Here is a 14,070-nt window from a genome sequence, read left to right on the forward strand (position 1 = left end):
GGGGTGAGATCTGGTTGTGGGTTGTGGTGGTGGTGGGTCGCCGAAAACGGTGAGGTAGTAGGTGGGGTTGTGCTAGGGTGTTGCCTCAATGAAATAAATTGAGTCCAAAAATAAAATTCAAACTTATTTTGAGGGAGTTTATTAAGTTTGGTGGTTTCTTTTCACAAAAAAGTTTGTTGGAAATAAAGAACCCAAAAGACTAACTACACACTAGTCAAGTAAATGTTTGGAAAATTCTACGATACAACTATTTCATTCCATTTTAGTAGTATCATGCATGTGAACATTACGCCTATTTAAAGAGAGTAACCACAATTGCCAAATTGCAAATCAAAACAATAAAACAAAATGGAAATTAAAACACTTATATTTGTGAGTTTTTTGCTTACCTTCGCAGCAACAGTTGCCAATGCTAACGTGGGACTTGCTGTGTATCATACTCATAATACTCGTCAGTAAATTTTTTTAATAGCCATTTTTTTTACTACTTCTGTACTGTCTTTTTTGTAGTTTTCTATATAAACTTATTGTTGAAACTTGTTAGGAAAATAAGCTTAGCTTTAAGCAAAATCATTCAAATAATAAGCTTATGTCCTTTGATTTCCTACTTAAATCGTTGTTTGAGACAAAAATTTTATGTTAAGTATAATCGTTGTTTCAGCAATGACTTTGGACCTGTTTGGGCTAACGTCTAGGCTTTTATACATGGGGGAAATTATTGTCTTGGACAATTTTACTTAAATATAAAGTTATTGTTAGAGATAACGATTTTTCCTATAGTATGAACAAATGCTCAAAACGTTTCTTTATTCACAAGTTTTATACTGGCTTTTTTAGTCTTTTTACATAGATAATGACGGAATACAAACAATAAGTACACATTTTCTTACAATGAATTAGCATCTTTTGTCATTTTAGTGTTCTTTCCCACTTAATTTGCATCACCTTTTTTTTTCAAAGACTAAATTAAGCACTTTAAAACTGTAAGTGATTACTTTAAATTGATAAGTAATCACTTAAAAACTGTAAATTTACATTAGTTGAGATCAATAAAAATGGTCTCAAAATTACACCGTCTCATTTGAGTATTTATGTTTCTTTTTGACAATGATCTCACTACACCATATCTTTTATCCTCATTGACAAACTTATTCAATCTCTTTTATCCTAACACTTATTTCTATACCCATTTGTATTTGTCTTATTCTTCACTCCTTTTATCTTTTCACTAAAAATACAAAGGGTCGTGATAATGTAATGATTTTTGTTCTGAGTAACAAATATTCTTCGGTCATACGTAGTATAGTTTAGAGCTACATGTAGTTTGACTAATCCTTGTACGTTAATGACAAAAACAGCGTCGGCTTGCTTTGGGAGCCGCGACGACGGACCATATATAACGGGGGTGAGTGCTGCATTGTGGAACAGAAGAGGAGCTTGTGGAAGGGCTTACAGGGTGACTTGCATAGGAGCAGCTAATTTGGCACCTCACCCCTGCAAACAAGGTACCAGCGTTGTCGTTAAAGTTACTGACTTCTGCGCTAGTTGTGCAGGTGATCTTAACCTTTCTCAAGAAGCTTTCAATTCCATTGCTGATCTTAGAGCTGGCAAAATTCGTGTTCAATACGATCCGTAAGCACTTTTTCTTATTCCCTTCTCATTTTTATTCACTCTACACATTTTATCTGATGATTTCTTTTCGGATCGATTTAAATATTTGCAGATTATAAATTTGGACGAAAAGATCATATCAAAAGACTGAAGAACAAGGATGTCAAACAAGAGTCTATGCTGTCTAGTTTATATTGGATTATTACTAGAAAATAAATACGTGAAAGAATCCTAACATAATGTTTGTAATAGTATGAAGTTATTTAAGGAATTTACTCTTCGAGTTCAATACAACCTAAAACTATATTTTAAGTCGAAATTTCTGAGTGCAGATTTTATATAAATATTTTGATTTAAGCAGAACCCTACATTTACTAGCAGTGTAGCAAACTAGTGAATTTGTCAATCTTTACTCAAACACAATCTATGACCTGCATCCAACAGTAAAACAAACCAAAAACAAAGAAAAATATAATCAATCAATTAAGTAGAGAAGCAGTAGACTACCAGGGGATTTTTCCTCAAATTCACTCTTTTTATTGAATGTATGTAGAATTGTCATTCTCAATTTTTACTTTGAACCTGAGAATAAAATCCTACCCATTGTCATTCCTGAATAGGGTAAAATTTTAAGTAATACCACATCAATGTTTTTGAGTCATAGTATGTCAATCTTTACTATTCAAGTCAATGTTCCATAACTATGACTTATAACTTTTTTCACAATTTTTATAACTCCTATAGTCCTATTTGAGATGCATGAATGTGGGAGGATGTGATCCTATAACCACATAAAAGAGAATAATCCAATCTTAAATTTGACACAAACACCACCTTTGGTAGAACTTCTCCATATCAAACTTGGTCGTTTGATTCAATTAAAACTAAATCAATTCTAACTTAAATCAACACACACAAACACAACCAATAGTAAATGAAAAACAGATGGGAAAACGAAGCCAAAAACAACTAATATCAACGAAGTAATCAAGTACAGAAGTACCAAGGGATTTTTCCACAGATTTGCATTTCTTTATTGGGTGTATAGAGAAGAATGTTAGCCACTCTAGACCTTCCTTACACATAGGTTATTTACATGAACATTTGTGCTATACGCCTATGCCTCCTTTCGCGACAACATTGTCTCACTTAGCGCAGACATGGCTAGTCAGAAGTACAAGACAGTTCGGTGTGCCTTAAACCAAAGAGTGCACATCACAATTGTGCATTTCTTTGGATGGTTTAACTTCACCAGCCAAACATCATAGTGTAATGGAATGGACTTTAGGCAATTACAAGGTTATGGGACTTTGTCCCACATCAGTTTTATGGACAACTAAAGTGGAATTTATAGAGTAAACAGGCTCTCTCACCTACTAAACTAGTCTTTTGGGTGAGTTCTCTTATTTATTCTATAACACATAGCACTCATGGATCGCCAGCACACATATGTTTCACTAACTGTTCTCATCAGAAAGCACGCTATGAAGTATCAAATTACAGGTGCATAACATAGGTCCAACTAGAAAGAAAAGGCTTAAATCTTGCAGAACACTAAAAGGAAAGAAAAGCAATTTCATTAGTGAATTGACCAATAAGCATCCCTCCTTCAATTAAAAGAAGGCAACAATGATTCTGTCTCAATGTGAATCTTTTCTACAACTGTGGTCAAGGAGAGAATCTAACAAATACCTCCTAAAATGTGTAGGTTATCCACTAATTGGAATCCCTTTTCTCTGGATGAAAATCAGGTAATGCCTCCAAAGAACTGTGTGCTAAACATCTGAATTCAATCCAAGACAATGTCTCCCATCCATAGTTAAGATTTACGAAGGCTGGCCTGTAAAAAGGGAGACACAGTGAGTACGAATTTCGAAACAAAACAAAATAGATTTTGAATTCTTCGCTATTTCAAATAATAATAGACATGAACTTACTAGTGAAGCTATTCCTGGGCCGCTTTCTGGATATTAGATCTCCAAAAGAGTCGACCAGCTGCCCTGCTAAGCTCTTATGATCATTCCCAAGAGTCTCAATGAAGGTGTAAACTACCCGACGCTCTTGTACAGTAGATCTTAAGCTAAACCATGTCAATAATTTCAATCTAAATTCCGGGGTTATATAACCGTTACACTCCAGAAGTCGGATGTACTTAACACAAAACTCAAAGTGACGATCAAGAGAACCAGGCTCATTAGACGCCCGAAATGGTGATCCATTTATTAGTGTACTGTCACAATCATGGGCTTCTTCATTTGCACTTGAAGCCCTCTTCCGACAGTTCTCCACCAAGGAATCCACAGCAGCCACGTCTTCATTACGAATGGGGACCCAAGCCTGAGAATCATCACTTGGCCCACTAACCCCAAGCTCATTCTTCTCAATACCATGAGAAGCAGCATCATCATCAGCCCCAGCAGCGCGCTCCAATGTGCATCCATTGTCTTCATCCCTAGAAGACTCGAGAGGTGGAGTAAGGTCTTCGTTTAAATCAGGAACTGAAACAACGTTTAGGTCGAGCTCACGATAAACAGGTGGAGGTAACTCTCGATCTTTTGGGAATCCCTCAGATTTGGTTGCTAAGGACTGTTCCACATCAGCACTAGAGAAGCCTTCAAGGCGGCCCTGTTCTTGTACCCAAGTAAGGTGCAATATCTTCCCAAGGTCCCGGACTTTAAACCCAGACGACGAGCCAGCAAAATTCAAGTTTGGATGCTCCTTTTCATTTGAGGAGTAACCCTCTAGAGAAGGATTTTCCTTCTTAAACAATTTTGTGACGGAATTTTTGCTAAGGATCTCAACACTCTTGGTATAGCACTTAGCTTCAGAGTGGCCTAGATCCCCATCTTCCGAGTAGGAAATTATTCTAAATGTGTACTCGGTGCAAGGCTGGAGGTGTGTTACAGAAATCCTCCTTTTCTCTCTAGGAAAGTTGGATAAAGGCTCTTCCGAAAACTCCTCCTGTTGGCTTTTGCAGTACCACAGTTTGTAGCCGACGATTGAACCAGTTAATGGTGTGGGGATATCAATCAAAACTATTACAAGGGAAGAAGAAGTAACTTCTTCAAACAGGAACCTGCATGCAGCAGGAAGTGAATCCACTGCCAAAATTATTCCAAAGATATTAATTATTCAATTATAATAGAAGTTGAACGATCCTATTCAAGAAATTGGAAAACAGTAAAGCTCATACGGATTCTAACCTTTGCCGTTTGCACTCATACTGGAAACATTGGCGAGCCATTCATTAGCTTTATCAATAGCATGAGAACAAAGTTTCTGTACATCCGCAGCAATAGCAAGCCTACTTACAATGCCTCTAGCCATCTTGACAGAGTCGCCATTCATGGGACCTACCTCAGCTTCCAGCTTTGTTTTTGCCTCTGCAACAATCTCATGGAGTTCCTTAAACATAGATGTGCCATCAAGAAGCCTGTAACTCAAAAAAATTCTATAACAAAGCACATCGACACGTCGAGCATCCTTTGCAACAGCCAATTGCTTTTTCCAACATCTGTTAGTAAAGTAATAAAATCAATGTGACCAAAATCATCAAGCATATCATGACATAAATATCTAATATACTCGAGTAAAGAACATACCCAAGTATCCCAGATACTTTTCCACAAGAAGCACAACAGTAACTCCCATCCAAATGCATGTACTGACCAAGGTTCACAACTCCCAGCTTATCTTTTTGAAAAGCACACTCAATGTGGCATGATAATCCACAAGAATCATCCTGCCCAGACTCAGATTCACAAACCAACCAAAGGCTTGGGTCCTTATTATCATCAAATCGGTGACATATACAGCAAGAGCACCTTCGACAGAATGCGTCATCAATGGACAGAACAGCTCTACATGCAGAATTTTTACAAATCCAAGTACTAGAACATCCAAAATCAGGAGATTTTTCAGTTATTGGCGTGAACCGATTTGGATTTTCTCCCTTCCTGCTTTGCTTCCTACTAGTAGTACTATATGAACTAAAAGCAGTTTTTCTGCTCTCCGGATTCTTCATATTTTTGTTGCATGCTTTCAGCTGTTGCTCAATCATTCTGTCTTTCATAGAAGTCGTGTTTTTCTTTTTGTTGCCAAAGAAAGTAAATGACTTTGAAGACCTAAATCAACTAAAGGGAAATGAAGCTAATTAAATTTGAGAAACAGCAACAAATACAATGAACTTTCAAAATGGAAATTTTCTCGTGAATAAATAAACCATAAAAAAAAAAAAAGCATGACATAAGAGCAACCACACTCATAATCATTTTGTAGTGGTCATGTTGTGGGAAGACAAAAAAAAAGGTCCAAACAATTGTTCCCAGCAGTGATTAAATGTTCATCACAAAATGACTGAAGAATTTCTCTTGGGCTTATATGACAAAGTTTAAGGAGTTTCTGGGAAGTTCAATAGACAAAGTTTAGTTAGAAGGGTTTTAAACAATGTGAATACGAACTGATTGACTGGTTTAAGGAGTAGGGTGCAAGTGAATGAAAAAGTCAAGGGATGAACATTTGGGTTACAAGGAAAGAGGATGACATGAACTGGATCATGAATGAACGGAGATTGTCTAACTGTCTAAGAGGCATCCTAATTGATCTATGTGAATCATAAAATTTATCAAAGCAAAACTCTGGATTTTAAATAATATACAAGATAATACACAGATATAAAGGCCATCATATGACACAACTAAGAAATATTAATTCAGCTTCTCAATAAATTCCATCACATAGAGAAAAGATTTAAAAATCGGAAATAAAGAAAGACGTAAAACACAACCAAGAAAATTTCTCCGCAAACCTAAATAGAAGATACTCAAATGACATAATCTAATCAAGATTAAAATCTAATAGATGAAACCTGCAGTGAACAAAATTAGTGGGAGTTGAATCAATCAAGATTCAAGGGCAACAAAGTTTTCCATTTAACAATTTGATGATTTTGAGATGACAAGTCATCTCTGACACATCAATATAATGCCAATTGCCGGGGGGAACTTTGCAATGAGACAAGCTCTGGCAACATTTTATTCCATCACCAATTGAGTAACTCCCACCGTAATAGAGATTGTGCCATTGTGATAACAAAGAGATCGTTTCCAAATTCTAACCCAATAGGAAACGTCATATGCAACGTCATCAATATAAGAGACACACATGCTTTAAGAAGTCATTTAATATATATTCATTATTATCTACAATCAAAGAACTAAAAATCAAGAGGCATCTACAAAGTTTATGACCCCAAAAAACAAATCAAGAGGCATAACACTGTGGATCTCAAGTTGAGGATCAAACAAAAAAGTGAGAAACAACAATACATAGCAATAAGGTAGGTATATTAAAGAGATGAGAAAGGGAAGAGCGGGATATAAGATCTAACCTATAGCTGCCTCCATGAATATGGTTGGTTCTGCCACGGAAATGGTTGCAAGGAATGAAGCGTGAAGAAAGAGATAGAAGGGATGAGAGACACATTAATTTGGACTGCTAGGGTTAAGTTTTGAATAGATAAGTGGGCTTTTCAACTACTTTTGCTTCTTTTTGTCTTTAATATCACGTTAATTCTGAAATCACATTTGCTTTTATTTTTATTTACTAGGGTGTTTTTTTTTCAATTTTAGAGCTTTTAAATGTGTGGTTGTTTAACCTTTTATTTTTCCTTTTCTTTACTGTTTTTCATTTTATTTTGGACTCTTATATTTTATTTTCTCTTAAGTAACATGTTAGATTTTTATTTAAAAAACCTTTTTATATTTTTTTCCTTTTCAATTTTTAGATAAACTACTCTAGCGAACCAAATGCACGAATCACAAACCTTAAAATTAAACTAATCAATCTAACCGTACAAACAATAAACATACCTAAAAACAAATTTTTAATTGCGTCTGGGCATATGATCCTAAAAGGGTGGAGTTAGACATATAGGGAAATTGTCAAGGCAGAACGAAATTTCCAGCATAAATAGCATAGATAACAAACTTCGTAGCAATTGTTAGGACTGAACGAACAACATGAATAATGCACAATCCTCCAGAATAAGAGTTTCAGGCTGCAAATCCACAATGCACTCGACATTTTTGTATTTAATTATGATATTTTTCTGGCACTTAATTATATCAACAGAATTCAGTAGCATGCTATACTAGCTATCAGAAATTATCAACAAAAATCTATTAAAGAGCATGAAATAAGTTTTGAAAGAAGACCTCAAACAAAAATCCAAATCAAGTAACATTGATGTATTGAATTTTTAACTGCATCTGGACATATGATCCTAAAAGGGTGGAATTAGACATATAGGGCAATTGTTAGAATAGAAAAAACTTCATAGCAATTCCAGCATGAATAACAAAAAGAATAGTCCAAAAGCATGCAAGAATAAGAATGATATCCTCCTTATAAATTTATGATAGTTTACATGCATAAATAAATCAAAGAAGCTGAAGAAAAGAAGGGAACAGAAGAGATAAAACCTCAACAAGTTTCACAGATTTTGAGTATCAAAAAAGAACCTCATGAAATCAGTGTACAGAAGGAGCAATTATTAACTTTGACAAAAGAAAAGGAAAGGCAAAGAAACATGATGCAGCTGGTCCAGAAAATTCTGATACTTTCATTTAGAATATGGGATTATTAGACAGCATATACACTGTCCAAAAATAATGTCAAACTAATTTTTGGTAGTGAATATTACTTGATGAGCAAAATCACTAAAAATTAAGGTGAAAGGGAAAAGGCCTTGAATCTTGTTCAATCTAATAAGAATTTTGCAAATGGAAATCCGAGCAAAAGAGGTAACATCCCATCACCCTCTACAGAAAAATCAACTAGTCAACACGACCTCCCTCCATCCAACATTAAATTTTTATCAAAAATAAAATAACTAAATAAAAAATCTATCTAAACATAATACATGAAAGATCTAATAATTGACCATTTATTCTATTCCTATAGGAGTATATGTCTATCCATATATCTTAACAAAGATTTCAAAAAAATAATTAGTCAATGATTTCCGTTCTTTCCGACCAGCCTATAATAGTTTATACTTCATATTACAAAATCATATGGAGTAAAAAATATCCAGGAAAAGAAATTCCAAGAAACAATATAATATAGCATCATACCTGTAGCAGGAAACTGATCTTCCAAACTCATGCTCTAGACTTCCAGTTCTCAGCTCTCACTAATGTCCATGCAATTAATTGTATATCAGTTATCTATTCTTATATAGCTAGTCCTCCTTTCCTTTCACCTCTATGACAAGAAATGAAAAATGGGTTACCAGAAGTGCCAAAATGAGGAATACACCCAAAACTAAGTTGTAATCAGAAAGATTGTAAAAATATCATCAAGACAACCATATTACGGAGCCAACATATACCATCAGAAAAATACAATAAACACAGAAGGCTGTTTTTTCTCCTCATTGGGCCGTCAAAAAAAACTTAATTGTGAAATATGTTTAACGTTGAAAAATATTTATTATCATTCCGCATTGAAGCAGGACATATGTACACTATAGAATAAGTTATGCATTTCTATAAGAATTGGACAAGGCAAATTTTTGGAATTTATTCACAAGCAACTGCAAACCAACAAAAAAAAAAGTAGCAAACGGACATTAGAGATAAACTGAATGCAAAAAGGAAACCGGACGCAAAAAACATAGTTCAATGTGTAAAAAATTTTAAGAACTCTTTTATTAAAATTCCACAATCCCCTTCTCCATGATTCAATCTCAGTGTTAATTCTTTGTTTGGCTTCTTAAGTTTCAAAAATTTTCATTAATAGAAAAAGTTTGCTCATCGTTGAAGACATCGCCAAATTCAAATAGAAATAGTGAAAGGAAGGTGCAACAGGTGCAAAGAGAGGGAAGGGGGTAAATGTCAAAGTGGCCTGTGTTTTCCCTCCAAACTTCAGAAATTACATTAGATAGAAGGGAATTGAGATCGGATTGCTCTATTACCCTCCCATCACTTCCCCAATCGATATTTAATAAACGAAACAAAACCATCACCCTCTCTTCCCTTCTTTCTTCTTATTACTTTCATTTCCAAACAGATTGTTAATGTAACCCATCTCCTTCAAAATATCACAACATCACATTTGTTTGGCCCACCACCTGTGAATTATCCACATTACTATAATATTGTCCACTTTGAGCCGAGCCCACACGGATTTGTTTTTGAATATCTTTCCAAAAGGCCTCATACTAATTTGGAGTTGAATGACTCAAATGCTTATCAATTCTTTCTTATTTGTCCTATGCGGAACTTGAGATGTACACTCAACAATACTAATCCACCAAAATGAAACTCTTAACTTAAAAAAAATTAACCACAGCTACCAAAAGCAGTCTCTTGAATGCAATTATCACGGTCATTGAAACCCTATAAACGTTTTTTTCCCACAAAAATATATCACACCAAACAACCAACATGCTAAGAACAAATTGGTTGATGCATATTTCGTCACAAAATAAACATCCAGCTAATGTTTTAAGTCATTATTTTCCCCACAGCTACTCACAAAAACAATGGACAATCACATTTCCAATTTGGAAACAATTTCAATAAACACCTTGGGTTTGAAGGTCAATACAGAAATCCAAATTACATTTCACATAAACACATGCATCAAGCTCAAGCAATTACTTTCAGAACATCAAAAGGAAAATTCAAAAATCAAGACAAACGGATACTACATTAAAATAAACATGCCCAGATGCACAAGTAACAGTACATTGTCCAATAATAGTGATAAAAATCTGATAAGAAAGAAATAAAAACAAAATAAAACAACTCAAACTAATAATCAATAAACCCAATTAAATTCACTAAAATGGCATTAAAAATTCAATATTTAACAGCATAATAACACTAATAAAGGATAACCCAAATTCATAAATGTCAAAAGAGAACGGATCTAAGCAGGGGCGGATCTAGAAAAAAAATCAAATGATGTCGATATCGATAATATTAAAAAAAATTACATCGTTTTAATTTACAGTAATTGACCACGTCGAGTTTTCATATTCTGAAAACGACGCATATAAGTTTTGTAACAAATCACATTCAAAACAAGTTTTGTAACAAATCACATTCAAAAGCCAATAACCCCAAATCAATTATCAATTATAAATTGTAGAATTAAATTAATAATCAACTAAAAGTCTAAAACTCTAATAAATTCCAAGAAATTAAAAATGAAACCCAAATTAGAAATTTAACACCAATTAAACCAAAAACCCTAAATTGATTAACCCTAAAATGAATCATGATTCAAGAATGAACAAAGTCAAGAGACAAGAAACAATGTTTAACAATTAACATCAACAAAAATGAAAATTTAACACCAATTAAACCTAAACCCTAAATTGATTAACCTAACCCTAAAATGAATCATGATTCATGTATGAACAAAATCAAAAAACAATGTCTAACAATTAACATTAACAAAAATAAATAATCTATAACAAATTAAATTTAAATTCAAACTTTTAGGGAAAAATTCAAAGAATGGAAGAAAGAGAAGGAAAAATGAGAAAGGTGGGGGCGAGTAGAGTAGGCACCTCACGAGTGGGAACTGGGAAGAGAAGGCTGCCCGCTGGTGCACGCCGGCACTGTAGACTGTGGTGGCGTCTCTCGTCTGCCAGCTGGAGGGGTATGGCGTCGGTTTCCGGCTGGAAGGGGCAAGGGTGAAGGGCTGTTGCAGTGTTGCTGTTCGCCTGTTTTGTGAAGATAAAATGTGAAATGGTGAGGGTAATGTCGTGTGTGTGCAAGAAATTAGAATGGGTTCTTGAAAGAAAAATTAAGTTAAAAAATGTTGTTGACGAGGTTTGAACATAGGTGTCTACTGTCAGTCACTAAAACTTGTACCAACTGAGATACTCCAATCATCATTTTGTATTTGAATATGGCTTTTATATAACTCAAATTCTGTCATGACAGCATTGGACAAGTATAGATAGGGGTGAAAGTTCAGTCAACGGTCAACGGTTTAGACTTTCATCAAAATCAAATCCAAACCGTATTTTATTCAGTCTTTATATTTTTAGACCAAATCAAATTAATTTCTAGACCAAACCGCAACGAACCATATTTTACATTCACAGACCGAATTTTTTATTTAGACCGAATAACAAAATTTGATGTACGAGACACAGAGCATCAGATTTAGGAGCAAAAACAGTTGCAGGAGAAAGATAACACAAATAAACATATATTATACCATTAACATTGATACAAAAACAGTAAACATTGATATTGATAAAAAAAAATAAACTTATAAATTAAAAAAAAAAATAAACTTATAAACATACACAAAAGAAAAACTTATAAAAATAGGAAAAAATAAAAATAAAACAAGCGAAAATTAACATTGATAAAAATGAAAATCAAACATTGAAGAAAAAAGATTGATAAAAACAAACGAAAAGGGAATAGGGTCAGGGAAGAAGAGAGAATAAAAAGGGAATAAGGGATTTGGGTTTTCAGGAAGATAGAATTAGAATGGAGATAAGGCCACAAGGGTTAGGGGACGACGCTAGAAATTAAGTTTTGGGAAATAATTAGGAAATATAGGGTTAGAAATTAAGTTTTTGGTCTGGGGTAGTGATAGTGGGCTATATTAGATTGTGAAATATTTCGGTGTTCGGTCTAGTAAATGGGTTTTCGGTTTTTAAAAATTCCAAACCTAATTATTTCGGTTTTTGAATTTTCAAACCTAATCCAAATTATATTTAAAAAATCACCAAATCATATTTTTTATTCGGTTTGGTTTGGTTCGATTTTCGGTTTTAATCCGAATAAGTTTCACCCCTAAGTGTAGATCCGCCCCTAAATCTGAGACAATATATAAAATTTGGGTCAATATAACAATTGGAAAAAAATGGGTACCTGAAACAGATGAAGGTCACAGAAGCTGGATTAAGGGAATAAATCTAGGGTTTTGAAGGTAGAATAAAAAAACCCCAGATGGAAGAATTACGAAAAGAACAAAAGAAACAACAATAGAATAAAGGGAAGGAAAAAAATAAAAGGAAAATTGGAGTTTGTTCGTGGAAAAGGGAAGAAGAGAAAGTAATAGCTTTGCGTGAATTGGTGAAAAATGAAAAGTCTTTGGTATTGTTTGTTAATTGGTTAATGCCCAGCTTGGCTAGCTGAATACGGACTACAACTTTCTCTCTCTAAATTTACAATGTCCTTTTTTCTCTCTCTAAATTTAGGGTATTGTTTGTTAATTGCTTAATGCCTAGCTTGGCTAGTTGGATACGAATTAGGTTAAACGAGTTTACACTACGCTTGTTTAACAAGAAAAAAGCTGACTCGCTTGATCCGACTTGTTAACTCGTCAAACCACAATTTAGATAACGGGTTCTAAAATAGAAAAAGTTATAAATTACAAGTCAGGTAAGTCTTAACCAAGTCTAGTCATAGGCCACAAACTAATTTAAAACGCGTACCCATTGACCCGTTGACTCGTTAATGTGGGGCTATTTTTTTAAAATGGTTAACCGCTACTATTGCCTTGCAAACCCTATTGAATTCTTATTTTTTGTTCTTGATCTTGTTTCTATGTCATTCTTCTTGTTCTAGATCTTGAATTTAGCTTTGTTCTTGTTATTATTTTTTGTTTAGAAAAACATTAGTGCATAGTTATTCTAATGTTTTGGCACCCGAAAAGTTGTGGCCAATGCAAAAAATGACACAAATAAGAAATGCAAGAATTATATCCGATTAAACTAGAGTTTAATACTACCAACTTAAATGCAATTGCCAGCAAGTTGTAGCCAAAGCAATTGAAACAAGTTGCGGCGTATTTTGGTTAAAATTTTTTAAAATTTAGAGATAGTAGAGAGAAAGTAGAGTGAGTAAATAAGTAAGAGAAAAAGTTTTTACTCAAAACTATAGTTTCTTAATAGGTAAACTTGTATATTTGTAAGCAATTTTTACCTACCATACATTAAATACATTCACATTGGTGTAAAGCATTAATTGTTTTTCACACCATTTTCAACATTTCCCCTTGAATGCATTTTAATTATGAAAAAAAGTAAATAATTATTACAACATATCTATTTAATTAATACGGCCTCATTAGAAACTTTATTAGGAAAATCCAATGGGAAAAAACCTGAACGAAGGGAAAAAGCGTGCAGTGAGTATGATTCTCCCCCTAATTTCAACATATATATCTCTAAGATAACATGTTCCAATTTTGTGCAGAAGTTGTCCGAACCTCTTTGATGGAAGAGACTTTGTGAACAAGTCTGCAAGATTTTTGCTTGATTGAATTTGTTTGACATCTATTTTTTATCATTTTGGAGTTTATGAGCGAAGAAAAGTTTTAGTGCTTAGTGTGTGGTTCCATCCCTTTTTATGAAGCCTTCATCATCTTGTTCAACACAAGTGGTATTATCTTCATAAATCATAGTTGGTTATTATG

At 34.0% G+C, this 14,070-nt stretch overlaps 2 protein-coding genes across 3 annotated transcripts; one reads left to right on the plus strand and one right to left on the minus strand.

The window, feature by feature from the left end:
• Positions 1–318: 318 nt before the first annotated feature.
• On the plus strand, positions 319–2,211 carry LOC130814581 (EG45-like domain containing protein). The gene is made up of 3 exons (XM_057680696.1): positions 319–451; positions 1,359–1,632; positions 1,724–2,211. Exons 1-3 carry the CDS (start codon positions 349–351, stop codon positions 1,728–1,730), a joined length of 384 nt encoding a protein of 127 aa, XP_057536679.1. The 5' UTR covers positions 319–348; the 3' UTR covers positions 1,731–2,211.
• Positions 2,212–3,172: 961 nt separating this feature from the next.
• Positions 3,173–12,206, minus strand: LOC130814580 (VIN3-like protein 1). Of its 2 annotated transcripts, none has more exons than XM_057680695.1 (6): positions 11,195–12,206; positions 8,748–8,877; positions 5,214–5,735; positions 4,815–5,125; positions 3,549–4,712; positions 3,173–3,451 (listed from the first exon to the last, which is right to left on the minus strand). In XM_057680695.1, exons 3-6 carry the CDS (start codon positions 5,681–5,683, stop codon positions 3,438–3,440), a joined length of 1,959 nt encoding a protein of 652 aa, XP_057536678.1. In that variant the 5' UTR covers positions 5,684–5,735; positions 8,748–8,877; positions 11,195–12,206; the 3' UTR covers positions 3,173–3,437. The 2 variants fall into 2 exon arrangements, with proteins under 2 accessions (XP_057536678.1, XP_057536677.1); XM_057680694.1 differs by having other exon boundaries at positions 5,214–5,744.
• Positions 12,207–14,070: the final 1,864 nt, after the last annotated feature.

The sequence above is a fragment of the Amaranthus tricolor genome, chromosome 6, assembly GCF_026212465.1.
Source record: "Amaranthus tricolor cultivar Red isolate AtriRed21 chromosome 6, ASM2621246v1, whole genome shotgun sequence".
In the NCBI taxonomy this organism is placed as follows: domain Eukaryota; kingdom Viridiplantae; phylum Streptophyta; class Magnoliopsida; order Caryophyllales; family Amaranthaceae; genus Amaranthus; species Amaranthus tricolor.

What these genes read in the sequence shown, in the direction of transcription:
- LOC130814581 (XM_057680696.1), top strand. Translation starts at nt 349, where the DNA reads ATGGAAATTAAAACACTTATATTTGTGAGTTTTTTGCTTACCTTCGCA. An exon ending in GTATCATACTCATAATACTC is followed by an intron (nt 452 to 1,358) that starts GTCAGTAAATTT and finishes TGACAAAAACAG; the next exon opens with CGTCGGCTTGCTTTGGGAGC.
- LOC130814580 (XM_057680695.1), bottom strand. Translation starts at nt 5,683, where the DNA reads ATGAAAGACAGAATGATTGAGCAACAGCTGAAAGCATGCAACAAAAAT. An exon ending in AAAGTATCTGGGATACTTGG is followed by an intron (nt 5,126 to 5,213) that starts GTATGTTCTTTA and finishes CTTTACTAACAG; the next exon opens with ATGTTGGAAAAAGCAATTGG. An exon ending in TATGAGTGCAAACGGCAAAG is followed by an intron (nt 4,713 to 4,814) that starts GTTAGAATCCGT and finishes TAATTTTGGCAG; the next exon opens with TGGATTCACTTCCTGCTGCA.